Source organism: Pan troglodytes, chromosome 1, assembly GCF_028858775.2.
Source record: "Pan troglodytes isolate AG18354 chromosome 1, NHGRI_mPanTro3-v2.0_pri, whole genome shotgun sequence".
NCBI lineage: Eukaryota > Metazoa > Chordata > Mammalia > Primates > Hominidae > Pan > Pan troglodytes.
The window spans coordinates 39,450,688-39,477,621 of NC_072398.2; the positions used below are offsets into that span (position 1 = coordinate 39,450,688).

Sequence of the window (26,934 nt, forward strand, 5' to 3'; positions counted from 1 at the left end):
GTGACAGTGCGAAACTCCGTCTCAAAAAAAAAAAAAAAAAAAAAAAATTCTGCTATTGAATTCTGGTTTCACTATATACTGGTTGTGGTGGACGATGCTATGTGTTTACCATGCCCTGCTTTGTTTTCCTCTTTTGGGCACATAGGAAAATTACCTAGGACCCCTGTGAGTCGTTCCAGTCAATGAGTTGTAAGCCAGATTGATTGTGTCATTTCAGAGCTGAAGTGTGGAATAAGTGGGAGAGGTCTGCCATGCCCTATCTGACCTTGCTGCCATGATCTTTAAGGCTGTGTGTCCTGGTTGGTGCAGCTACAAGATGTCAGAAATGCCTAAGTGATGGTGTGGAACAGAGGATCCCTCTTCTCACCATTGTCTTGCATGTTTCCTTGTGTGAACCACAAATAAACTTTTGTTATGTTAAGCTGCTGAGATTTTGTGTTTGATTTATTACTGTAGCAAAGCATGTCCTAAAGTATTAGCTCTGTGATCTTGTGCAAGCTACTTAATGGTGAAGTTGTAAAAAGGGGAGTATAAGATCTTCCTGAAAGAGTCATCTTAAAGGACCACAGGGATTCCTAAACAAGGTATTGTGTATACATTTCTTACCATGGGGCCTGGTTCATAGGAGGAGTTGGAAAAATATTTTGCTTCCTTCTATTCTTTCAGAAAAGCACAGATATTTCTTTCTGGTGTAGTACTTAAAGGGGTAAATACAGTCTCTAATATCCAAGAAGCACACATGCCATCTCCTGATGATGGAGGGACAGGCTTCTCCCTGCACTGTTGGTTCAGTTCTCAGTCCTTCACCTGGAGTGGCCTTTGACAAAGGGGCCCTTACCCAGAGGATGCCACCATGATGTCACGGCATCTGAAACCCAGGGCACCTGTGCTCATTTCTAACCATTATATTTTGGAAGATTACTAACAGATGGGGGACTTTCTAGAGGAAGATGACCAGGTTAGGAAAAAATCTGGCAGTCATGGAACTGGATAAACAACGTACTGCGAGTGAGGTTGCCAGACATAGCAAATAAAAAGACAGAAATCTCAGTAAAATTTCTGATAAACAATACGTATTTTAGTATAAGTATTCCCTATGCAATATTTGGAACCTACTTACACCAACAAAGTATTCCGAGATCCAGTTTTAACTGGGATTCTTTTATTTGGCAATCCTAGCTACAAGGAGTCATGGTCTTTTGTTGGAAACAGTACACAAATATGACATAGAGACATAACATCACAATCTTGGGCATATATATACATTTAGACTTGAACAATATGAGCTGCTGGGTGTACAGAGTTCTGAGTGAGCAATGGGAAAAATCAAAGTCATTATCCTGGGAGATATCCATGGGAGAAGCAAATTTGGACGAGAGTAGTAATTTTAGTTATCCTTACTTCTTTCTCCCAAAATGTAGATACATGAGAATTGACTCTAGTTCTTTCTTTTTGGTTTGTCCTCATACATACAAGCAGTTAGGAAGCAGGAAAATAAGGTGCTGGTAGTTACTCGTGTGTTCAGTCCTCCCTCCCTTCCTGTCTTCTTTCCTTCCTCCCACAACATTTATTGAGGAACTGTGCTAAGTGCTCTCTTGGCGTAACAAATCCTGCCTCAAGAAGCAATACTTCTTAAAAACGGAAAACCCTATCTTACAAAATCTGCAGTGATGCAGAAAACGTACACAGCATACTCTCAGGCAGTCAGTGGGTTTAGTGAAAGGGCATTCAGGTCAAGGAGGGAGCAGAGAGAGGAATGACTAATCAAAGATCACTTGTAATGAACAAGATTTACTCTTCTCATCCTAAATCTTTTTACCTTACTGTCACTGATTATTCTAGTAAAATACGCTCATTGTGGAAGAAGAGAGCACACAGAGAAATAGAAAGGGAAGAGAAATGTTAACATTATATTTATTTTCTGAGTACTTCTTTCTTTAGAGTGAAGTAGATTTTGGGGTAAATTTTTTTCCTTTTTTCTGCCAGCTAGTAGTACCTCCTAAACATTTTCCAAAGTTATAAAAATCTTTTTATGATATTCAGATCAGAAGGGGGCAATTTTGAATTCTGTTTGAAAGGGAAAGAGTTAAATTGAGTAAAGAGTCATCACCTTTGTCTGATAGGTGAAGGCAGGGGCCCCGGGAGAAGAAATGCCTTTTCTCTACTGCCATCGGTCTTCCTGGCGATTTTCCTGAGTTCAGTTGCAAACCTGCTGTCCAGACTAGCTTTGACTCCTTTTTTTTCCTTTCTTTCTTTTTTTTTTTTTGAGACGGAGTCTCGCTCTGTTGCCCAGGCTGGAGTGCAGTGTCGCAATCTTGGCTCACTGCAAAATCTTGGCTCACTGCAAGCTCCGCCTTGCGGATTCACGCCATTCTCCTGCCTCAGCCTCCCGAGTAGCTGGGACTATAGGTGCCCACCACCATGCCCGGCTAATTTTTTGTATTTTTAGTAGAGACGGGGTTTCATCGTGTTAGCCAGGATGGTCTCGATCTCCTGATCTTGTGATCTGTCCGCCTCGGCCTCCCAAAGTGCTGGGATTACAGGCATGAGCCACGGCGCCCGGCCTTCTTTCTTTTTTTAAATCAGATGTTGGACTCTGGTTTTACTAACTCTTGAAGGCCATAAAACAATAAGTCCATTAGCTGATACTTGCCCCTCTGTCCTCTGTCCTCTGTGTTTGTAAACACTCCCTCCCCTCACACCCTTTGTCTTTCCCTATCCAGCAAGGCTGGAAGCATCCTCCTACTAAGTCAGCTTAGCTCTGACTGGTCCCCCTGGGGGTCTTCTCTTTCTTTCTGGTCCAGGTCATGGCTACTGGGGAGTTTACAGCTCCTAAGGAATAGTGTGGAATGCGCAAAGCACAGATGCTCAGCTTGGGGCCTGGGGCTTCCCTGGAGGAGGAGAAGAGGAAAGGCCCAAGCCTGCTCATTGCCCAGTAAGTGACTTATGAGCCATCTGGATGGGAGTGTTAGTTGCTTTGTGTTAGCAGCTGCAAAGACTGCTGATCATAGCCCCCAATACCTGTGTGTGAAGCATACATGGGGTCAGACACCCTTTGTAGAGCATGGCCCTAGCCAGGCACTTTGCTGACAATTATGCATGTTTCTTTCAATCTTCACAGTATCCATGAGGTAGATTTGTCTTTATTCCCATTGCAGGAATGGGACTATCGGAGATTAAACGAGCTGTCCAAAGTCACACAGATAGTGAGTGCAGAACCAGGACTTGAGCCTTCATCTCTCAAGTCTAGGCTTTTAACAACTGTCCTGCACCACCCCACCCTGACGGCACAGCATCTTATAGCTGGAGGGGGCTTCAGTGTTTCCCAACCCTGGCTGCACATTAGAATCACCTAGGGAGCTTGAAAAACATATGTCTCTGCCCATCTGCCAGTGAATAATTCTCTGGGTGAGGCCTGGTCTTGGTATGTGATATATTATGTTCTCCAAGTAATTCTGAGGGGCAGCCTGAGTAAGAACCATTAGAATCCAATACCTTTAATTATAAATAATGAAACAGAGGTTCAGAGAGGATTTTGCCCAAGTTTACAATTCTATTGAGTAGCAGAGCAGAGCTACGGTCAAGTCCATACACATACCCCGGCGTAGCCACGGGCGCTGTGGGCAGGTGCTGATTAAAAGCCCTTAGGTGGTGTTGATTCCAGACAAGAAGCCAGACACACCCATTCTCTCTTCCCCATCAAACCACAAGGTGCTTATTTCTCCATACTCAGCCATCAAATGCCAATTTAAACTAATGCCAATTTAAGTGTTAGGACACTTAGTTTGTCTGTCTAGTAGCCCTTTCAGGGATTATATCTAGAATTTGAAAGTCCTGTGGGGCAGCCCTGTGAGAGCTTCAAGAGCAGATTTCAGGACACAAAAGCCCCAGCTTGCTCTCAGCCATTGCTTTCCCTCCTTCTTCCCCAGAAGCTCCTGACCTGTCAGACCCACCATGCCACGTGGCTAGGTGCCCCTTCAGACAGGTGTATGTCTCTCTCCTCTCATGGAGGCTGGACCATGGCCACATGGCCAACTACACATGGCAAATGTTATCCAAAGGTCATAAAGGTCGGACTTAGATCCCAATAACCTAATCCCCAGAGGTCAATGACCAAATAGAATCACAGAATAGAGACAGAGGTGACTGGGGTTAGAGGAGGGGGCGTGGCGAAGGGCCAGCCTGTCTGCCAGAGGAGTGTCAGGAAATATGGGAGGGGATGGAGGTGGTAAGAATGAAAAGATTCTTCTGTCTTCTCTGGGAGCCAGCCAGCCATGGGCCAGCATATGGCTCCACCAGGCTGTAGGCTGTACTGGGCTGTACCCCTCAGGAGGGCTGGGCCATTTGGAGGGCGCACTGGGAGACAGAGCAGAAGGAGCTACAGCCTGTGAGGTGGCCCAGGCTCTTGACCTCAGGGCAGGGGATCTCCTTCCTTTGGCAAAGGGGAAGTTGTGTCATCCTCTCATCACGTCCTCTGCTTCACCTTGTCAGCTCACCAGAATGTTGCGGTCACCTTCTGTCCACGCCTCCTGGCGTGCTCCTGTCCTTAGTCAGAGCCACCCCTGTTGGTATGAAGGAGGAAACCCTGCTGGTAGGTGCTGGAGCCTCTGAGATGGAAGAACTGGAGGCCAGCACCTTCTCCATCTGTGCCCATACGAGAGAGGTTGTCAATAAGGAAAACAAATAAGGAGGCAGCACCTGGTGGGGTTTGTTCTAGATGTCTCTACAGCATCAGTGTCACTCCTGGAGCCCCTAGACAGTATCACTGCTCCTAGGTTTGGAACAAGGGCACAAAGAGGAGGTTTTTTGTTGTTGTTGTTGTTGTTGTTTTAAGACAGGGTCTCACTCTGTTGCCCAGGCAGGAGTGCAGTGGCCCAATCTCGGCTCACTGCAACCTCCATCTCCTGGGTTCAAGCAATTCTCCTGCCTCAGCCTCCCGAGTAGCTGGGATTATAGGCACCCATAACCATGCCCAGCTAATTTTTGTATTTTTAGTAGAGACGGGGTTACACCACGTTGGCCAGGCTGGTTTCGAACTCCTGACCTCAAGTTATCCAACCTTGGCCTCCCAAAGTGCTGGGATTACAGGCGTGAGCTACGGTGCCTGGCCAACAAAGAGGAGTTTTTAGACATTGGGAGACATGAGGTCCAGAGTCTGGTGGACTCTGGCCAAGGATTAGCCAGGGTGCACTCTGGGAGTTCAGGTGATATGGCCCATCTTTGGCCCTGTGTAATGGTTAAGAATATGCGTGCTGGAGCAAAATGGCATGGGCTCAAATCCCCAGTTATTAGCCAAGGCCAAGTTATCGAAAATGTGCCTCATTTTCTTTGTCTGCAAGATAAAGGTAATTGTCTATCCCCACAGAGTTGTGGTGGGTATTAAGTGAGTGGATACATGCAAAGGGCTCAGAACAGTGCCTGGGCACAGCAAGCACTCAGCAGATATCAGCTGTAGTGATTTTAGGCCAATTGCCTGATTGCTCCCAGCCCTCGGGCTCAAGCTGCATGCACAGTTGTCCACTGGGTGAACATTCAGGTTGGATAGGTGAGGGTGGGGAGAGGAGAAGGGCTATGGAAGAGTCACTCATGACAGGCGACTTCTGTCCTGCTTAGCCTCCCCTCTCCTGAGGCTGGGCTCCTATCTGTGCCTCCGTAACACACCAGGCCCACTTTCTCTCCCTGGTTCCTGGGGAGGCGCAGAGAAGAGTGTGACCAGTTGTCTGGACAGCTGAGCAGTTGTGTTGTAGTGCAGGGCAACGCCAGCTTTAGTCACATGGCAAATCCCCAGGGCCGTTCCTGGAGTCCACCCTGTCCCACAGACGAGGACTCAGCCATGATTCACTGTATTCAGGTGTGGCCTGAGCTTGAGTCACCTGGTGCCCCTTCCTCCAACACCTGAGAGTCACAGCCTGGACCAGGTTCTCCTATGCCCCCTGAACCTCTTCTCTCTCCTTTTCTTCCTCCTTTTCTCCTTCCTTTGTTCCCTATCCCTTGATCTCTGATTGATCAGATCTTGGCTGATCTCCCTAGCGACTTGGACGGTTTGAGCCTGACAGATGGATAATAGACACAGTAGCTTATAATGCCACCCCCACACCCTGTCAGAGACATTGCCAGGAATGACTGAGAATCAGGCAAAGAAGGAGACTGCCTCTGTCAATATGGTGACATTTCTGTAATTGGAGATAGGTGCCTCAAAAAAGACCTCCGCACTCTGGCTGATACAGGAATTTCCACTATTAGTAATCCATCCCAGTGCCCAAAGCCTGGATTGTCCCCTCTGAGAATGCAACTACACATCAACGGCACAGGGGATGCATTGAAATATATCAATTGTTTGTACTTTAGTGTGCATCCATTCATTCCACAAGTATTGAGCACCTACTATGTGCCAGGCACTTGGAAAACAGTAGTGAATAAGATAGAAATCTCTGCCTTCTTGGATATTACATTCTAGTTGGGAAGAGACAGAAAATAAACATAAGTAGATAAATTATATAGTTGGTCAGAAGCTGGTACATGATGCCCCCCTACCAAATAAGTAAATAAATAACTCACCAAAATATAGGGTAGGTGGGGTTAGGAGTGCTAGGATGGGGGACAGGGATGGGGCAGGGAAGTTGGCTGTAATTTTAATAGTGTGTTTAGGATAGGCCTTATTGAGAAGTCAGGATCTGAACAAAGACTTTCAAAGAGGTCAGAGAGTTAGCTTTGTAGATATCCAGGGGCAAGACCGTTCCAGGCAACAGAAGCAGCTGGAGCCAAAGCCCTAAGCCTGAGCTAAGACAGGGATAGAGGCCATTGTAGTAGAGGTGAAGAGTAATGGGAGGCAGGTGGTGTAGGGTCCCCTAGACTCTGAAAAAGCTCTGGCCTTGGCCCTGAGTGGGATAGGGGCAGGTGAGGATTCTGAGCTCGGGGTGCATAACCTGCTGTGTTGGGACTTGACTGTATATCAGTGAGGAGGCTGTTGCAGACGTCCCAGGAAAAGAGGCTCAGGCCAGGAGGGAAGAAGTAGATTCTGATTATTATTGGAAGGCAGAGCTGACCGAATTTGCTGATGGAGTGATGAGGTTTGAGAGATATTGAAGTCTGGGATGACTTCACTAGCCACTTTCCTGAGCACACATTCTAATAAGTCAAGGCTCTAGGGCAGATAAGTGCTCTGTTGTAGGAGGATGGGCGCAGGGAGAGAGGGAGATGTGCACACAGGGGAGGCCGAGGGGCTCCAGCCACAGTACCACACCCCTTTAATCTTAGCTGGACCCTGATCTGGCCTCAGGCTCTATTTTAGGCTACTTGACTGAACAAATTGGGTTCTGAAGTTCCAGAGCTTGTGCCTGGAGCCCTGGAGTTCTTGGGGGACTGGATCCCCACTTGGAAATGATCAGCATCCCTCAGGAGTGAGGCTGGCTGGGCTGCTTTTGGGGGTCTGCATAAACAGCTTCCTGGACTTTGCCGGGAGTGTAGGGGAGAGCCAAGCACAGCAATTGGCATGTCCCTCCTGCGAAGCCAAACCACTCCAGGACCTGCCCAAGCCTGTGAAGTCTGAGACACCGAATGTGTATTTACCTGGGCTCATGGGCTCAGATAAAGGGAGGAGGAGGAGGATTTAAGGGGCCCCAGCTACTCATGGTGAGGCCCACCGCACCCCTGCCCTGCCTTTTCTCCTCTGAGGATCTGGGATTGCAACACCTGCTCTCTTCTGCTGAGTTAATTATTAATGAGTTCTTTGTCACATCCTCTGGTGATGGGCAGAGGGCGAAAGTTTCCTGAGCGCTCTGAGTTCAGGGAGTTGGGGAAGTGGAGAGAAAGAGACCACCAGGTGGTAGAACTGAAAACACAGGTGTGTCAGTGTCAGAGCTGACCTTTCTCGGTGGGGGACTTGAGGGAGGTCTCTCTGTGTTGAAGGGACACTGCTTCTACTGACCCTTACTTGCTGAGTTGAGCTAGATTTCACTGGAATGCTTACAGGGGGCAAGACTCTAACATTTATTGGAATATCAATTATGCATCAACTTACATCAACAACTTACTGCCCACTTGCTAATTACACTATTTCTTCTGCCTACCTGAACTTATGCTTAATTAGAATCTGAGGGTTAGAAATCCCAATTTAATCCACAAAATTCTACATTTCCCCCTTAAGGGTCTTCAAGCCAATTTCTTGGACATAACCCTCCAATGGTGTAGAACTTTCTGTTTAGGGACACTGACGAAGTGGAATAGTAGTTAAGAAGCTCCTTTAAATAGTAGCTTTGAGGTCCTAGCATTCCAAAACGGTGCCAGTGCAGGCTATCCAGGGCCAAGATATGGACTGGCTGACCCTCCAGGTTTCCCTAAAAGCTCTCCGACCCTAACCTGGGGGAAAGAGTGTCCTGTGAGACCAGCCTCTCAATTTGGACCTGCCACTTCCATTTACAGTGGCTGGAAGCCCAGGAGCCCTGAGCAAGGAGCCCACAAAAGAAGCTGTGTTCTCAGGCCTGGCAGGAGGCCAGGGAAAGTCTGTTTTGACTTTGTCAGTCAAGCTATGCTTCAGCCTTTCCTTCCACCACTTGTGGTCAGGTCTGTTTTCTGGCCCTCCAGGCGGGCATTCCTGCCTAGGGAGGGAGGGGCTAGGAGACTAACCCTCCCCACAGGTGGGAGGAGTGACTCACAGGCAGCTACCTGTCCCAGGGCTCCCTGCCAACCCTGTGGAGGGAGCTGGAGGCGAGCCATTTAGTTAATCTGCTCATTTCTCTTAAGCTTTCCTTGGATGAGTTGAGCTTTGAATCCTTCCTGATGAACCTTGCCTTTTAAGGATCCTCCAAATGCCCCAAGAAGCTGGGATTTTTCATTTTTTTTTTTCACTGGGGAGGGGAATGGTGCTTTCCAGGGTCCTGGATGTTTGAGGCTTCTCACCTTCCAGCCCAGTGATATGTCTGGGGCTTTAACTCTCTATATAAGCCCTAATCTTTGTGTTCTCTGCCTGATCTTCTGTCTGGGGTGGTCCAGGTCACAAGAAGAAGCTGACCCCTGCTGGCTTTGGGAAAATGCTGAGTTCATTGCCTGGCACAAATGCAAGGGCCCTTCCGCACCCTATGAATTCTGGTCTCTGATGATCACTTACATGTGCCTTGTGCTTTCTGTTTGTGGTGACCCTTGCAGCCCCCACAGGCAGGTGGGCATTGTGGAGCTCACTACAAGAACTCTGGGACCGACCGACCAACCCACTTGCCCAGTCCCGTCCTGGGAGGTGGGGGTGCAGTGACGACAGATGGGTGTGACGGCTGCCAGATTCCTGAGACCCGCCCTGCGGTGGGGCTACACCCAGCCAGGAAGTCTCCAGAGGTGAGGCTGTTGTTTAAAAACCTGGAGCCGGGAGGGGAGACCCCCACATTCAAGAGGAGCTTTCAGGCGATCTGGAGAAAGAACGGCAGAACACACAGCAAGGTATGTTACCTGTCTTTACCTGCCTGGTGTGGGCCGGATGCGGGAGGAGGACTGTATCTCTGGATGCCTGGGGCCTGGTTGCAGGGCCTGATTTATTCCTCTTCCTGGGAGCTCACTCAGGTGAGCTAGATTAAAATGTATGCTACAGTTTTGATTTCTTTTTCACATTTGATAAGCACCTCAGTGGCTTAGAAGAAAGCAGGTTCAGATCCGGGGTTGAGCACAAAAGAGAAGTGAGAAGGGTGGGCTGGCCTGGCTCAGAATGCCTACTTGCAGGGGGATTTTCAGTCAGGGGTGGGAAAGCTGAGAAAGCACTGGATGAAAGTCAGAAGATGGGTCTCTCTTAGGCCATCGTTAGCTGTGGGACCCCAGGCCACATGTTCCCTCCCTGGGCCCATGACTCTTTTAGGAGAGGGATTGGAAGGAATGATTTTGAAGCATTAGGATCTATAATTTAAAGATGCCAGAAATGTCCTCAATTCCACCCCCCCGCCCCTGCCTTGCCAAGCCCCCAGCCCTCCACCCCAGCCAAAAGAGTTTGTGGCTGTCATTGGAACAGAGTGAACATCCAATTCGAGGCAGAAGGGTCACTGCATGAGCAAGGGTGGGGCATGTTTCCACAAGGCAGGCCTGCCTCTGGGACCGCACGGTGGCTTTCGAGCATCCTTCCCCAGCCTCCTTCAGAATCCCTGCTTTGTGGCCTCCCAGCCCCACCCCTCTTGTCGAGCCCCAGCCCATCATTGAAGACATTTTGGGTCGCTTCCCTTTCAGAAGAAACCCTCACTCACTTGTTAAAGACAGCCATACATCTCTCCCTGTTGCATCCCAGAATTGTGGGCACAGAGCTTCAAACTCAAAGTGGCCCTGAATGGTATTGGAGGCCATGCCCATGACAGGAGAAGGTTTGCCTCCAGGCTGTCAGCCACTCTGACTCATTCACTTTGGGCGGGGCTGGGTTGAGGCTGCTGGTCTAGGCCCTGAGAAAAGCCAGCCCTCTCTCTTGGGGCAGGAACTAGGTCTTGGCCCTTTCTACAGCTTTTCTCCTGCAAAGGGTCCAGCCTTTTCCTGCTCCCCACGTTGTCCTTATGGCTGTGTGGGGTAGGGCAGGGTCCACACTCCTTCCCATCCATTTTAGAGGAGGAAGCTGGAGTCTGGGAAGGGATGGGATTTTCCCAGGGCACCCTGTGAGTCACATGCCACTTGAGACAAGGGTCTAGAGCTCCAGCATTTTCCAAGCTACAAATGTATCTGCTGCTCCAAGTGTCCTAGATCAGGACCCTAGGTAAAGACTTCTGAAAAATACTTGAGTCTAGAAACAGAAAAGAAAAAGGGCTAGTGTGCTCTAGGGGTTTGCACTGTTGTACCCAGTTTGCTTTGCTGTGTCCTAGGGAAGGTCCTTTCTGGGGATCACCCCATTGGCTGAAGATGAGACCATTCTTCCTCTTGTGTTTTGGTAAGTACCCCTTCCCATCCTTCTAGGCCCTGTTATATGGCAGGGAGGCAACAGCCACAGGGAGAAGGAGAGTTTGCCAAAGTGTGGGCATCACCTGTCACCTGTAGTCCCTTCAGTTGGGAATACTTGTCTACTGGGGACACCTGTGAGATTTCCCCATTCCTTTGGGCCTTTGGGGAAGAAGTTTCTCTGCCACTCTGGAAAGGCTCCCAAATGTCTTCTTATTCTCAGCCAAGGGTGGTTTGTGGTTTCCTGAGTGCTCTCCACAGTTTCCCATCCTTTCTCAAGCTGGTTCCAGAGCCACTGTGGCTTAAGTTCCTGTTTTCCAGTGAATTGTAGCTGGGCACTCACAAAGTATGGCTGGGGCAGCTTTGAAGATAAAGGAGCAGAATAAATGCAGGCCTTTCTTAATGTTCTGCCAATGGCTCAGCAGTCAGCCCTCCTCTGGGCTGCTGACAGAGGCCACAATGCAGGTGGAAAGAGCTGCGGACCTTGTCATGATGACCGAGTCTATGTCTCCAGTCTGGTTCTAAAAGCCATATTTTAGGGTCATCTATGGTTTTTGGTTGCCAGTGTTTCTCCTCTTCTCCTTTTCAAGTTTTGAGTTCTGGAATATGAAATCAACTTTCAAAATATAACAGTATCAATACTGCAATTATTACTGCCAGCAGCGAGTGGAAGCTTGAGTGAGGGAAAGGATATAATCTTGCTAATGTCAGCGTCCCTGAAAGATACTGGGGTGGCCAGTGGGGTCCCTCTCTTTCTGGACTGCGCCATCACACATCCCTGTGATTTCAGCCCTGCCTGGCCTCCTGCATGCCCAACAAGCCTGCTCCCGTGGGGCCTGCTATCCACCTGTTGGGGACCTGCTTGTTGGGAGGACCCGGTTTCTCCGAGCTTCATCTACCTGTGGACTGACCAAGCCTGAGACCTACTGCACCCAGTATGGCGAGGTAGGCCTACTTCCCAGGACTGGAGGAAGGCGGGATGGGAGGGGTGTGTGAGCTGCCATTTGTCCACTGAATACTTAGAATGTACTTGGTGTAGGCCAAGCCCTGTGTACTACACAGACTGGGGAGTGCAGTGAAAGTATAAGGCCAGATCCTTGCCTCTAAGGAATTTACCTGTTGGTTGGGCAAGAGGAAATGTACTCAGAATTAACTAAATAGCTCATTTCTCTCTTATCTCTCTGAGATGACACGGAGTCTTTTCTCAGTCCTTGGGCATGGGCAGGATAGTCTTTCAAGTCTTGGGAATAGGCAAATAGGCCAAACACTGGCCGTTTATGTGTATGGAGCCTCATGTGTTATTTGGTGCTGGGATGTGTGGGCCGAACTGTGTTCTTGCCATGGCAGGAACTGAGCTGTGCCATGGTCAGTGAGATAGATGAGGAAGTGACTTGAGCTTATCCAGCAGGGTCAGAGGCTCAGATGTAAGTTGGATCAAATCCAGAAACACGATGCTTTGAGCTATGACTAACATTGCCTGTTAGTCATGGCTTTTACAAACTTTTCTTCTAATTTGTCTCTGGGTCTTTTTTTATAGGAACTTTGGTTTTCTTTTTGTTTGCCCTCAACAGGGGGGAATCTTTCTTTACCAAAGTTGAAATCACTCAGTGTTTTCTTGTCTACCAGCTGCCTCATTTAGCCATTTTGCTTGAACAAGGGAATGGATAAGGGAGTGATTTGTCCCGAGTTGCTCTAGCCTTTTGGGGAAAGAGACTGGGGTTATCTGTCCCCTTTCCAGGCTGCCCTTGTCTTCTGGGCTGTGGAAGGTGGTATCTGATATGGCCTCTGGGCCTCACTGCCCTTCTAGTCCCTGTGTTCTCTTGGCTATTTTAGCACAGATGGTATAGGGAAATGACTGGAGTTGCTGAGCAGAGATGGCTGTGGTTTTTGCATCTCACCCACTTGGATGTGGGGAAGCTCATTTGACAGGGTTGGGTAAGATGGCCAGCCCTAGCCAGGACTCCCTGTGGGTCTAGATTACTCCATGAGCATCAGGGGACCTGGCAGTATTGAGTATTGAATTTTTAAAAAAATAAAAATTAAAATTTTTTTTTTTTTTAGGCAACAGAGTGATTTTGGCTGTTCCCTCCACCCATAACCTCCAAATTATGAGCCCATATCTAAAAATTTCAGGGAGACCTCTGCCGATTTCCTTTCTCAGGCTGACTTGCATTTTGGGAGGGGAGGCAAGGAGAGGTCAGAGACCCCTGTGCTGGGATGTACCCTTGATCCCAGTCCTGTCTGAAAAGTTTCTCCTCCTCCAGGCTTGGGGCTTTTGGCTTAACACTGGCCTGCCCTCTGCCTCTCTGATGCCCCAGGAAGCCAGCTGTCTTCTCTGCTCCTAAGTAGCCCCTTGAGAGCAAAACAGGGTGCTTATAAAACAGAGTCTAGACTTTTGCAACCCTGGGGATGGATAAATCTCAGCTATTTTTCTGCTGTGAAAGCTGAGAAGCACTGGCTGTTTCTTCTTTTTTTTCTAAGGGGGAATAAATTTATCTAGCCTTTTGGAAAGAATAGAGGATAGCAGGGAGTATCTTTCATGTAGTGTGTAGTTTCAGGTCTGCCACTGACTTGAGGTGTGACCTTGGGCAAGAGATTACCCCTGTGTAAGCCTCACTGTCCTTTTCTGTAAGTGAGTATTAGATGAGATGGTCTTTAGGGTCCCTCCTTTACCCTAACATTCTTTGGCAATGAGCCGACTGCTGACAATCAGCATCTCTCCCCCATTTTCTACCTCTCTGTCTTGTTTCCCTCACTACTACATGCCTACCCTTTGCAGAGGCCATGGGTTCCAGCAATGAAGATAGATACTAAAGGCATAGAGACTCCCTTTTTGTTCTCTGGACAGATGTACCCTGAACCCTCTCTGGGTGCTCTGGTGGCTGCATGATAAGAATTAGAAATTCAGGTTTTAATTCTGCTGAGTTCTAATTTCAGTTTTTGTTTATTTTGTTATTAAATGATACTAATGGCAATTATAATTCATTAAGCATATCATATGTGTCTTTGGCATCATATTAAGAGTTTTATATAAATTATCTCAAATAATTCTTATAACACCCATGAAGTGGCTCTTGTTTTCCCTGTGAGCTATTGGGAGGGTTTGGTTGTGTGCTGGGATCTTAGACTTCCGAGAGAAACACATCGTGTATTGAGTTTTCTGAGTAGTTAGAGATAGGGGGTGTACTGGACAGCCACAGCCAGAAATGAGGCTGGCCGAATGCAATGCTGTATTCCTACTGCCTCTCCCTTCACCCTTCCCTATCACCCCTCTCTACTAGTTCCCACTCCCACAGACACACTTCCCTGAAGCCAAGGCCTCTGGCTAGTGCCTCTGTTCTATCTCCATGCAGGGATGACATAGCGAGCCCTGAGCCCAGGACCAGATCATTCTTCTGTGCCACATCCTACTGATGTGCCATGAATGCAAGGACAATGGGGTGGAGATTTATGACCCCTGGACATTTCTGCCTTGCTCACTCCACTCCCCAACCCAGTTCCAGCCGACTAACAGAGGGCGACTCAGCAGAATGGAGTTACAGGAGCAGTAGAGACTCCTTTTAGTTCCAAAATTGTCTCTCCTAGTTCCCTTTCTCCAAGTGTGGCTTCCTTTTTGTGGACCAGTCTTAGCCTGTTTGCATGTTACCTCCTCCACCCAATTCTGTCTCAGTTGCTGAATCCCACTGGTCTCAAGGGCTTGCTTCTGTAAATTCCGGGTCCATGTTGCAACCCTTGCAATGGACATAGGTCTTGGCCAGCTTTGCCTTATGGCATCTTCTCTGCCTCCCCAACTTTGCCCTTCTGGGCTCATCTGCTTTGATGACCCATTAACTGTCTGTGGTTGGGACAAGGCTGTTCTTTGCCAAAATGGCCTGAAGCTGTAGTCCCATCACCCTGGCCTCTTGCTTTCTTTCTTCCAGCTCCTAGATGGATTCTAGGAAAACTCACTGCACTATTATTCCCTCAATCTCAAGGCATGGATGAAAATGTCTGTGATTCTGTGATGCTTCCCTGCCCTCATTTACTTCTGTGCTATCCGTTGGCCTCATTTGAAAAATGGGCTTCAGTGGTTGTCATGAGCACTCTATAAAAGAATGTGTAAAGTGACCACCAGCATAGTGCCTGGCAGATGCAAACTGTTCTATCCAACCCTTCTCTCCTGCCTGCCTCCTGGTGGCTGCATCCACATGCAGAGGCTGCCCCATCTGCAAATCACACTCCTGAGCATTTCTTCCCTGATCAGGACATGCGTTCGCGTACCTCACTAAAATCCACCCATCCCTGGGCTGCCCTCCTCTGTGCCTCCCAAGGTGATCGGTGCCAATCTGACTTAGAGTGAGCTGTTGAAGAATCCACAGGCGGTCATGGTTAGTGAAGTCACCCCAGACTGGGGGTGAGGACTCCCTCATTCTGGTTCTGGTTTTGACACTAATAACAGGGATGTGGCCTTGTGAAAGTCAGGGCTCTTCACCAAACCACCATTTTTCCATGTGTGAAGTGAAGGAGCTGGGTTAGTCAACCTTTGCCGTTTATTCAGCGCTGGCCACTCAGCTTGCTTCTCAGAGACAGATGGGCTGTGTGTGACCCTGAGAGTCCACTGTCCTCTCTCAGGGCGTGTGAAGGCAGGGGCTGCACCATGCCCTTCGGTCATCTCTGGGATGACACACATTCCTCAAGAACCAGCGGATTTGCCGGAAAGCTTTCCATCCCTGATTTCTGCTCCCAACAATGTCTCCTCCAGTGTTGTGTCTGCTCCCCTAAATGCTTTATTTATCCCCCATTCCCTCCCTTTCTGGGGAAAAACTTAATTGCCCAGCTGCCTTAATAACAGTCTTACACAGCGCATTCCTCAGGTTAATTATCTAAGCCAAACCGCTGTCATTTTTATCTCTTGGAAACAAGCTGAGGAACAGTAGCCAGTTGGAAGTCCCTCCTCTCTAATACGCGCAGGCGCACATGCATGTAAATGCACCCTTATCCCCCTGCCCGCTGACACACACACCCCAACAACCACTGCCTTTCTTTGTTTGACAGTTGTCTGTTTTCTTGATTTTCAGGAAGGCTAATGTGTAGGCAGAGGATGTGTTCATATATGTACTATGATCCCTGTACTCAACCCACAAGGGATTTTGAGCCCGCCTCTGACCAAAATATCTGCTTTTTTTTTTTTTTTTTTCTGGGACACAGAGTCTTGCTCTGCCACCCAGGCTGGAGTACAGTGGCATGATCTCGGCTCACAGCAACCTCTGCTTCCCAGGTTCAAGTAATTCTCCTGCCTCAGCTTCCTGAGTAGCTGGGATTACAGGCATGTGCCACCATGCCCAGTTAATTTTTGTATTTTTAGTAGAGACAGGGTTTTACCATGTTGGCCAGGCTGGTCTCCAACTCCTGACCTCAAGCGATCTGCCCGCCTTGGCCTCCCAAAGTGCTGGATTACAGGTGTGAGCCACTCCCCCCGGCCCAAAATATCTGCTTTTTTGTTTCCCAGAAGCTCTAAGCAGGTCTAAAGCTTCCAGAGCTCTACCTTGGGAGTTTACTGTTTTGGATGAAGCATTACTGAGTTCCTTGTTTAAAACACAGATAGCCTTGAGAAAAGCACCATATCAATCTATGACCTGCCATTCATCCCTCAGCAAGAGTATGTTTATCAGAAACTTAGATGTGACTTTTGCAAAGGGACCCACGAGACCCAAAATGAGTCTTGTTTTCAGGGGATAGAAGAAAATGGAAAGGGACATTGTAGGGAAAAATTGCTATCAGAGAGAAGCAAAACTTGGGTTGGTGGAATGTGAGATTCTTGGGTCCTAATTGTTATGGGCTAAGGGGTAGGCCTTGTGAGGTTAAAAGCAGAGAGGAGAAATGTGAAATGGGAAGGCCCGAAGACAAACCTGGATGGCCTCACAACTTTGCTAGCCTGGCTTCTCACTCCATTGCTTCTGGGGTCCAGGCCCACAGAAGCCTCTGGGAACTGTCTTGCAGACCTACCTTGCTTCTTTTCCTGGCCATCTACCCCCTGCCTGGGTGCCATATGAGGGGCTGTAGCCATTGCCACTGGCAGGACCTGTAGAGGTCCCCGGCATACTAGCCAACTTTCTGCACTCAGGTCCAGGGGACATCCCTCTTTCTGGAGATGTCTGTGCTGAAGTTGAGGTTGCCTTTCCAGTGGGGTGGAATGAAGCAGAAGAAGGGAGTTTCCTGAAAACCAACTCTGAAATTTTCAGTGATTGCCAAGTGACTGCTATGCTCCTTGAATCAGAACAGCACCAGTATGCTGGGGAGGAAAGAAAGAAAAAAAAAAGAACAGCACAGGTAGTTTTGGAGTCAGACAGGTGGGACAAGAATCTGTGCTTCATCCCTTGCTAACTTTATGGGCTTGGACACATTTCTTAACTTATCACTTTCCTAATCTGCAAAATGGGGATACCTACCATTTGTAAATGTAGTATAGCTACCTCAGAGATTTTTGAAGGATGGAATAAGATAATATATGTACACTGCTCAGGACTGAGGCTGGTGCAGTGTAATTTTTGAGTGTGTAGCATATATCATCTCTATAATCAGCTTCAGAGAGTGATTTCTGAATTTAGTTAGGATGGAAATAACAGCTGTACTGAGTTAAGGCTTTGGTCAAAATTTCACTTCGTGATAAGGAAAAAGACAAAGTTGAAAGTATCTCACATACGGCTGTCCTCCTACCCAGCGCCTGCAGTAGGTGCTGCCTTTTGATCTTCATTGCCAATATGCATTGACATAGAAATGCTGAGGCTTTTGAACTGCGGTAGGTCCTAATGGAGGCCTGACTGACCATAGGCCTCGAGGATCTCCTTCTCCCTGTCCATATTGCTGGAAAAAGTGTTTCTCCAGGATAGCATCTGGTGAATGTCTTGTTTTTCTCTTGCTTTCTTTGTCTACTTGCTGAGAGTGCCTTTAACTTCTGGGCTGATGTGCTAGAGCAGGGAAGAACTCTAAGAGCATGTTAGAACAAGATGGAACTTTATTATCTCATTCAACCCTTGCATTTCACCAATAGGAATGTGGAAGTGGAGGAAATGTATTTTCTTGAAGGCAGCTAGATTTTTTTTTTTTTTTTTGCTTTTGGCCCTGGCTGGTGGCCATGACCCGATCGTAGCTTCTTAGATGAACTCAGACAGCCCTCTGGCTTCCTCATGGGAGGGAGCTGGGCCATGCATAATCAGAGCCTGTTTTCCTATTCTCCCCCAGAATTAGCTCTGTGTTTTACAAAGGCTCAGAGTTTTTAGTTGTGTGTGCCCTCCTTTTCCACCCATCTCCACCATGATTCAGGCCCCTGCTGGCTCTTGCCCTCTTGCTCCTTTGCCCTCCCCTGGCTCTCTGGGAGGGTTCATCTTCCAGCCAGACTGCTGAGCTTCTAGAAAGCTCTAGGATAAGGGAGAAGGCCTAGCCTTTCCAGCTGGAGAGCAAGTAGGAGCCAAACTGGCTGGAGGCCTGACAGGCTGAATTGATAATAGTACTGTGTCTCTGAGGTAATGCAGCCAGGAGAATGCCAGCCAAATGACCCCAGAGAGGGAAGCAGCTGCAGCAGAGAGCTGCCATCACTGGGAGAGATGGGGGCACATCACATATGAGAGAGGAAGAGCCTCACACTGAGAATCACACATGCACACGACGCTTACAAATGTGTGCACCCTACATATAAGCATACAAGAATAAAGCAGAAAGGGAAACTGAGACCCAGAGGGGAAGGATAAATTAGCAGCTTGTCTTCATGTGGGCTTCTGCCATAAACTGCTCTATTTCAGGCTTCTGTCCTGCTAGCTCGTTGACAGGCAGAGCTACTTAAAATACCTGTCTCGCCTGTTGGCTTAGCCTGTCTCCGAGGATTGAGGTAAATTCCTTTGGCTATGGTACTGTGATAAGCAGCATGCATTTGTAAGCCTATGATGCCATCTGATCCTGCCATCAGTGCCTGCACACGTGGACAGAAGGAGAAGAAGGCATGGGTGCCCCAGATTATCCCCATGAAGACTGAGGGAGGAGCAGGGCAATAAACCCTGGCCATTTTTAGTTGGTTTTGTTTTATAATACTATTTGCTCTCCTGAATATAAAAGTTAATATGTATCCAAGGTATAAAAATTTAAACAAGCTGGGTGCAAGTGGCTCACACCTGTAATCTCAGCACTTTGGGAGGCTGGGGTGGGTGGATCATTTGAGGTCAGGAGTTTGAGACCAGCCTGGCCAACATGGTGAAATCCCGTCTCTACTAAAAATACAAAAATTAGCTGGGCATAGTGGCATGTGCCTGTAATCCTAGCTACTTGGGAGGCTGAGGCGGGAGAATCGCTTGAGCCTGGGAGGCAGAGGGTTGCAGTGAGCAGAGATCGTGGCACTGCACTCCAGAGTCTAGGTGAGAGAGTGAGACCCTGTCTCAAAAAACAAACAAACAAAAAAGCTTAAACATAATAAAAAATAACAGAGAAGGAAAAAAAGTTATCTATGATTCCACTACCCAGAGACATCAGGTTGAACTGTATGCAGTTGCCATTTTTGTAGGTCAAAATGTGTGAATATCAGCAATTTCATGTTTTCACTTAATATATTGGTGTATTTCCTTCCAAATACTTTACATTCCTTTAAATGGAAATATATACATATATATATTCACACACACACATATATTTGAGATTATAATGTATATGCAAGTGTATGCCCAGCTTTTTTTCATAAAACATAATATAATCATTTCTCCATGCAATTAAAATGTTTTCTCTAAACAGTGTTTTTAATAGTTACATAATATCCTGTCGTTTGGGAGTATCAGGGGCATTTCCGCAGTCTCCAGCTCCTTGTCCCATGGCCCAGGGAAAGAAAGAGGCTTGTTTCTGGCACTCTCTTGACCAGGGAAGGGCTGGACCAGCTCCCAGCAGAGCTGGGGAGAAAGCTCTGGTGACAGGCGGCCGGAAGGCAGCTGGCCCTTGTCTCTCCTCAGGACATGTGCTGAGTGCAGACAGAGGACGGGAGTGGAAAAGTTTGTCCCTGAGAGGCTGGGAAGAGTATAAAGAAGGGCATGCTTACTGCCAGGGACCAAAATAGGGGTCTGGAGGGGAGTCAGGCTCTAGCAAGGGCCTTCTCTTGCCCAGAAAGGATTATTTTAAGTGCTCAGGTGTTTCAGCCAGCGACAGGTCTCCAGTTTCTGTGGTAACTGAGCTGAGTCAGCTGGAGAAGCCCCGTTTCTTCCCAAAGTGCTCTCTCTGCCTTAGCCTTCCCTGTGATAAGCTTCAAGGTCAGACCAAGCCCTTCTTGGGGCTCGCTGCGTGAGACAGAGACTGCTACCCTTTAGCATACTTCCCTACATCTTTGCCACTCAGCTAGTTTCGAGTGGAAGTGAGAGGATGAAAGAAGGGAGAAAGAGAGAGAGGAGAGGGACCCTTTCTGATGCTAACATTGGGGATCAGTCAATAGCAAAGTCATGTTGCCTCTTTGTGCCTCAGCATTCCCCTCTGTAAATGGGGCTAATACTACTTATCATGTAGGGTTATTGTGAGATTTAAGTAGGTTATTGCATTGAAACTACCAAGGACTCCTCTGCACATGGTTGTACTCCATCACTTACTACTGATGCTTTATTGCCTACTCACTCTTCCACCCCTCCTTTCAAACTCCCTGAGTGCAGGAAGGGAGTGCCTAGTAATAATGCTAATGCAAATAGTTTGCCTTTACTGAAAATTTGCTATTCGTTTATTCAAGAAGTATTTAGTGAGGGTGTATTATGTGCTAGGTATTTTTCTTTCTTTTTTTTTTTTTAAATTTTTTTTTTCTTTTTTTTTTGAGACGGAGTCTCTCTCTGTTGCCCAGGCTGGAGTGCAGTGGCACAGTCTCAGCTCACTGCAAGCTCCGCCACCAGGGGTCATGCCATTCTCCTGCCTCAGCCTCCAGAGTAGCTGGGACTACAGGGGCCCGCCACCATGCCCAGCTAATTTTTTTTGTATTTTTAGTAGAGAGGGGGTTTCACTGTGTTAGCCAGGATGGTCTCGATCTCCTGACCTCGTGATCCGCCCGCCTTGGCCTCCCAAAGCGCTGGGATTATAGGCGTGAGCCACCGCGCCTGGCCTGTGCTAGGTATTTTTCTAAGCACTGGGAATACAGCAGTGAAGGAATGCAAATTCCTGCCCTCATGGAGTATGCATTCTAGAAGAGGGAGGCAGACAATATACAAATAAATAAATAGACAGTAAATATGCAATGTGTCAAGTGGAGATATGTACTATGAAAAAAAAATAACAGGGCAAGGGAATGCACAGTCAGTGGTGGGAGGTGGGGCAATGGGTGCTACTTTATTTTATTTTATTACTTTTTTTTTGAGACAGAGTCTCGCTCTGTCGCCTAGGCTGGAGTGCAGTGGCACGATCTCGGCTCACTGCAACCTCTGCCTCCCAGGTTCAAGCGATTCTCTTGCCTCAGCCTCCCGAGTAGCTGGGACTACAGGCACCTGCCACCATGCCCAGCTAATTTTTGTATTTTTAGTAGAGACAGGGTTTCACCATATTGGCCAGGCTGGTCTTGAACTCCTGACCTCGTGATCTGCCTGCCTTGGCCTCCTAAGGTGCTGGGATTACAGGCGTGAGCCACCACACCCCACCAATGGGTACTACTTTATAAAGGGCTTATGTGCCAGCTGTTATTTGAGCCTTAAACACCCAAAGAATGAATGTTTAATAAAGCATTTTTGGACATGCCAAGGGCACCTCCAAGCACTAGGAAGGGTGATAGTTCTCTTCATTTGCAGACTGGGTGAGACCTGGAAAGTGGAGTGGGAAGCAGAGGCCCAGGGAACCAAGACACCTGGCTCCCCTCTTTGCTCTCTCCTGTTGCAGGCTGTGCCAGCTTTGAAGAGGGAAGATGGGTGTTGGGCAGGGAGGTTCTATCACTCAAGGCATAGGCCCCACATATCCACTCAGACTCTTTGGGTCGGTTCTTTGTTCTGGTGAGTGGAGGCTTAGAGGAAAGCAGCGGTACAGGGTGTGTGGAGGGACAGTTTTCCCTACCCAGAAGGACCTGCAGGTCCAGGAGTTTCTTGTCCAAGCCTTGCATCTATTTGTGGGTAAATCTGGAGCCCTCTGGACAGTATGGTTTAAGCTGCACACAGGGTTTGGGATCATGGCTACTCAGAGAAAGCAGATTTTATGTGCATTATATGGGGGAGCTGGGAAAAGGTCGTGTTATCTGTGTGTGTGTGTGTGTGCGTGTGCGCATGTGTGTGTATGTGTATATGTATGCACATAGGCACAAGCTAAAAGAACAAGGGATACGTCGCCTCTCTGGCCATGCTCTTTTTCTTGGTGATCCTTGCTCTGCCATGAAACCTATGGGGTTCAGTTCTGGCTCCTGTCTCATTCCAAGAGATAAGCATAGGCCAGGTTATTGGGGACCTCCCCAGTGAGGCCGGTTGCTCTCCTGTAGGTAGGGAATACCGAACCTGAGAAAGATACTCAAGCCCCAGATGTCACTGCTGGAAGGCCTTAGAGATCATTTGAATGTCACTAGAATTTTGGGTCCCTGAGGGCAGGACCTTTGTTTTGTTCCCTATTATAACTCCAGAGCCCAGAGTAGAGTCTGGCACATAGTATATGCTAAATAAGCATTTGCTGGGTAAATGAAAAGCTCTAGCTCAATCCCCACTTAATTTATGGAGGAGAAAGTTAAGCCTAGGAAGTAGAGGTGACAGAGCTAGGACTGTAACTCCACATTTCCTTGTCCTCTTTTGGAGTCCTCTCTCTCTGATCCTTAAAACCCCAGAATTTCCCAGGCTGCCAGGATTAAATGAGGTAAGCTATAAAACTTTCCAGCCTGTGCCCAGTATGTAGTAGATGCTCAAATAATATGAATTTCTCCCCCCGCCCTTTTTTTTTTTTTTCCCTTGGCACTTTTCTCAAGTTTCTCTGCAAGGCAATATCATATACTCAAGTATTTTTTCCCACCTCGTACCTCTTCTCCATTCACACATCTATTCACCATTCACTTGCTATGTGTTAGGAGGGGCACAAAGGAATTAAAAGATGACCAATTAAAAGATGACCAATAGCTGTGTTTTAAGAGATTAATCCTTCAAAGTGTATTAATAAAATTAGTGATTCCTAAGGGCAGGATTTCCACAGAGGAGATATGCTGGGATCTCAGGACGCAAGGGGGAATTCTATCAGGACCCCACCTCTGAGTGTCTGCTATCTCCCTCTCCCACAGTGGCAGATGAAATGCTGCAAGTGTGACTCCAGGCAGCCTCACAACTACTACAGTCACCGAGTAGAGAATGTGGCTTCATCCTCCGGCCCCATGCGCTGGTGGCAGTCACAGAATGGTGAGCATTTGCCATCTATGGGAACTCAAACTGTACAGCCTCCACAGGATAAGATGAATGGAAGGTGCCCTATAACCCTTTGGGTTTCCCAGGCATTTCTTATGGTGGTGTGACATGGGTGATTGACAAGAAGAATCCTTCTGCCTCATATTTGGGGTCTGTTGGATGTTATGGTAGAAGAATTTATTGGAGGTGAAAGAAAGGGTGTGAGGAGAGAGGAATGTCTTTATTTCCCTCCACTCAGTCTCAGTGGGTGGGCTTGCAGAATTAAGTTTGGGGAACAAGTCTGTGTGGAACAGACAAGTTGAAGCCCTCCAAAGTATTGAAGACATCAGGTGATGGTGGGAAGGAAACTTAGCCAAAAACAGATAGGATCTTGAATAGATAATATAAGCAGAAACATACCACTCCCCACTCCTCTCCAAGAGGGAGTTTGGAAAATCAAGGTTAGAGAGTTTCTGACTTCCTAGAGCTAGTCTAATCCAGGGCTTCCTTCAGGGCTGGGGAAGTGGAAAGTCTCTGGCTGACAGTTTCTAATTTTTGTCCTTCCAGATGTGAACCCTGTCTCTCTGCAGCTGGACCTGGACAGGAGATTCCAGCTTCAAGAAGTCATGATGGAGTTCCAGGTGTGCCTCCTGGGGGTGGCAGTGGATAAGAGAGGGGCTCCTGGGCCATGTGGGCGTGGAGCCATGGAGGAGCACAGTGTCCTTGTCTCTCTGGGTTGGGGCAACACTCACCACGAGCCTATATCATGGTGACAGCAGAGGACTCGCTCCTGGGCTAAAAGTGGCACCTCCTGGCTCCCTGTCTTGGCCGTGCAGTGGTTGCATATCCTCTTCCTCTCTCATTCTCCACCCTCAACCCATCTAATTAATTCAGCTCTGCCAAGTACCAATTCTACTGGGCCCGGTTGCTTGTTGTACAGTTGTGTATTCTTGGTATACTCTGTTTTAATAACTTTGCATATTAGATTGACTCTAACAAGCAGCCAAGAACTTGCCTATCCAACTAACTGATGGATGTTCCTTTGGTGCAGCTCTCTTGGTGGGCAATCTACTCATTCAGCGCCATTACTTCTCAAAGCACTTTCAGATTCTGCCTTTAGAACAGCCTTCTAGATACTTCTTTTGGAGGAAACATTTTCATTTAATTGCCATAGGTCAATTTTTTCTTTTCAGAGATGATTTGGTTTTATTCTTTCTACAGAAATAGTCAGATATTCAATGATCAAATTTGGTTAATAAGATTAAAGGATTAGGAAGGGAGATATAATTTTCAGGAGTTAAAATGAGCTTGGAATAAAAAGTAATAGGACCTAATTTCTTACATGACTGAAGAAGTTGGCTCTAAGAGCCTTGCCCCATCTAAAGGTCAAAAATATTTTGAGAAATGCCAGCATTGTTTGAATAAATGCCCAGTCTCTAAAGGTGGCAACTTTGAAGGGCAGCATATTCATTTGATAGACAGTGTTAAATAGTCTCCTCACTTTATCATCGCTCACCTGTTCATTTATTTGTCAATTATTTGTGAGCGCTTATTGAACACTGATTACACATTAGGCTTGGTGTCAGATGTTAGGGATATAAAGATGAATAAAACCAAATCACAGTCTTCAAGCTGCTTTCACCATACGTGGGGAAGTCAGTAGTGAGAGAGTGCAATGTGTGCTCTGATATTGGTAAGAAGAGGTGCTGGGAGCCCAGAATGGGGCTCTTGCATGGTCTGTCTTGGGAGGGCTTGTCAGGGAGTGCACCCAGGGGAAGATGAACTTTCATAGACCAGTAATGGCCAGGGGAAGGGCAATGTTTATTCCAAGAAAACAGAACCATAAGCACAAAGGCCGGGAGGCAGGCGGCAAGAAGATGAGGTATATGACTGGGGTTGGGGGCAAGGGAATGCACACAGGGCCTGGAGAGTGAAATGTGCTTGGTGGCAAAAGGCAGGGATGTGGAGGGCTGAAGACTGCTGCGAGATGAGTTTCCAGGTATACACAGGGGGAGGGGAGCAGACTGAAGATTCACCATTCGTTCAACAAATATGTGCTAAACACCCATGTGCTAGGTGTTGGGGGTCCACCTGTGAACCACAGACAATAGGGGCTACAGCCTGGTTTACTGAGTCTCAACCAGGGGCACTGTTTTGCCCTCTCCTCTCCCCCAGGGGATATCTGACAATTTCTGGAGACATTTTTGGTTGTCATAACTACGGGTATGTAATGATAACTGGTGGGTGGAAGTCAGGGATGCTGTTCACCAGGCTACAGTGCACAGGACAGCTTCTAGGACTAAGATTTCTCCAACTCAATACTTTAACAGTGAGAACGGTTGAGAAATCCTGGTCTCACAGGAAAAGAATAAAAAGCAAGAAACCAACAAGTAAATAATTGGAAATCGTGGTGACGTTTCTGAAGGAAACAAGATGCTGAAATAGAAAATAATGGGGCAGGGTGGGGTGGGCGAGACATGAGCAGGAGAATGCAGTTCAGTCAGGTATCAAAAGATCTGCACCAGGAAATGACATTTCAGCTGAGAACAAAAGATGAGAGGGAACCCACCAGCGGGAGGAGCATTCCAAGAAAGACTGGACAAAGGCTCTGAGGAGGGACTGAGCTTGGTTTAGGGCTTGAAGAGAAGAGGTGGCTTGAGAGGAGGCAGGGCCCAGGGAGCCTGGGGCCTCTTCACTCATGGTCAGAAGTTCAGATTTCGTTCCAGAATAGTATTGGAGGATTTTTAGCAGAGGACTGACAAGGCCCATTTTATGTTTTAAAATCATTAAGAAGATGACCAGCCTGGCCAACATGGCAAAACCCTGTCTCTGCTAAAAATATGATTAGCTGGGCACAGTGGCTCACACCTGTAATCTCAGCACTTTGGGAGGCCGAGGCGGGTGGATCACTTGAGGTCAGGAGTTCAAGACCAGCCTGGCCAACATGGTGAAACCCCATTTCTACTAAAAATACAAAAATTAGCAGGGCATGGTGGTGTGCGCCTGTAATTCCAGCTACTCAGGAGGCTGAGACATGAGAATCGCTGGAACCTAGGAGGCGGAGGTTGCAGTGAGCCAAGATCGTACCACTGCACTCAGGCCTGAGTGACGGAGTGAGGCTCTGTTTCAAAACAAACAAACAAACAAACAAACAAACAACAGAAGATATGACTGAGTAAGAGTGAATGTGGGGAAAGGGGAAATCAGATGAAGCTTACTAGGGAGATCACTGAAGCTGGAGAGACAGGCCTGGGCCTGGTTCAGTATCTGCTTTGGAGGCTGAGTTTATAGACCTGCAGTTCCAGGAAGTTGTTCAAGCTGGGAGCTGTCAGCATAAAGACCACATTTAAAGCCACCCAAAATGGATGAAATCATTTTAGAGGAAGGAGCAGGGACTCAATATGTCATGCTAAGGTGCTCAGTTTATATCATGAGATCAGTGCAGACTGATTGAAGCTCTCACAGATCAGATAATCACCCAGGAAGAGCTCTCTGGTGAGTGGGGAATGTGGTTTGGAGGGCCGTGACAGAGGAGGCTGGACATGAGTTCCAGGAGAGAGACAGAGAGAGGAGAGAGAGAGAGAATAAAAAATGGTCAACTGTGCGAAGTGTAGGAGCAGAGAAATGTCTATCCTGGAAGCCTGGTGAGCTGAGCTAGGGATCACTCCTGGAAGGCAGATCCTGGGAGAAACTTCTGTGGCCTGTGGTATGCCAGGAGGCTTGGACC

At 47.6% G+C, this 26,934-nt stretch overlaps 1 protein-coding gene and 1 long non-coding RNA gene across 5 annotated transcripts in view; both read left to right on the forward strand.

The window, feature by feature from the left end:
* The window catches only part of LOC134808234 (uncharacterized), a 39,889-nt gene extending 39,468 nt beyond the window's left edge, over nt 1–421 (forward strand). For all 3 annotated transcript variants that reach the window (XR_010150773.1, XR_010150774.1, XR_010150775.1), the window contains one exon: nt 218–421. This is a non-coding gene — a long non-coding RNA (uncharacterized LOC134808234). The remainder of the gene's footprint in view (nt 1–217) is intronic.
* Nucleotides 422–2,802: 2,381 nt separating this feature from the next.
* LAMB3 (laminin subunit beta 3) overlaps nt 2,803–26,934 on the forward strand; it is a 53,626-nt gene continuing 29,494 nt past the window's right edge. Inside the window, exons 1-6 of one of the 2 annotated variants that reach the window (XM_054658208.2) lie at nt 2,803–2,935; nt 9,145–9,429; nt 10,818–10,882; nt 11,681–11,835; nt 23,108–23,222; nt 23,775–23,848. In XM_054658208.2, coding sequence (XP_054514183.1) covers nt 10,855–10,882; nt 11,681–11,835; nt 23,108–23,222; nt 23,775–23,848 — 372 coding nt within the window. In that variant the 5' untranslated portion in view covers nt 2,803–2,935; nt 9,145–9,429; nt 10,818–10,854. Of the gene's footprint in view, nt 2,936–9,144; nt 9,430–10,817; nt 10,883–11,680; nt 11,836–23,107; nt 23,223–23,774; nt 23,849–26,934 lie in introns of those variants that run through there. The other variant, XM_054658213.2, reaches the window with a different exon arrangement.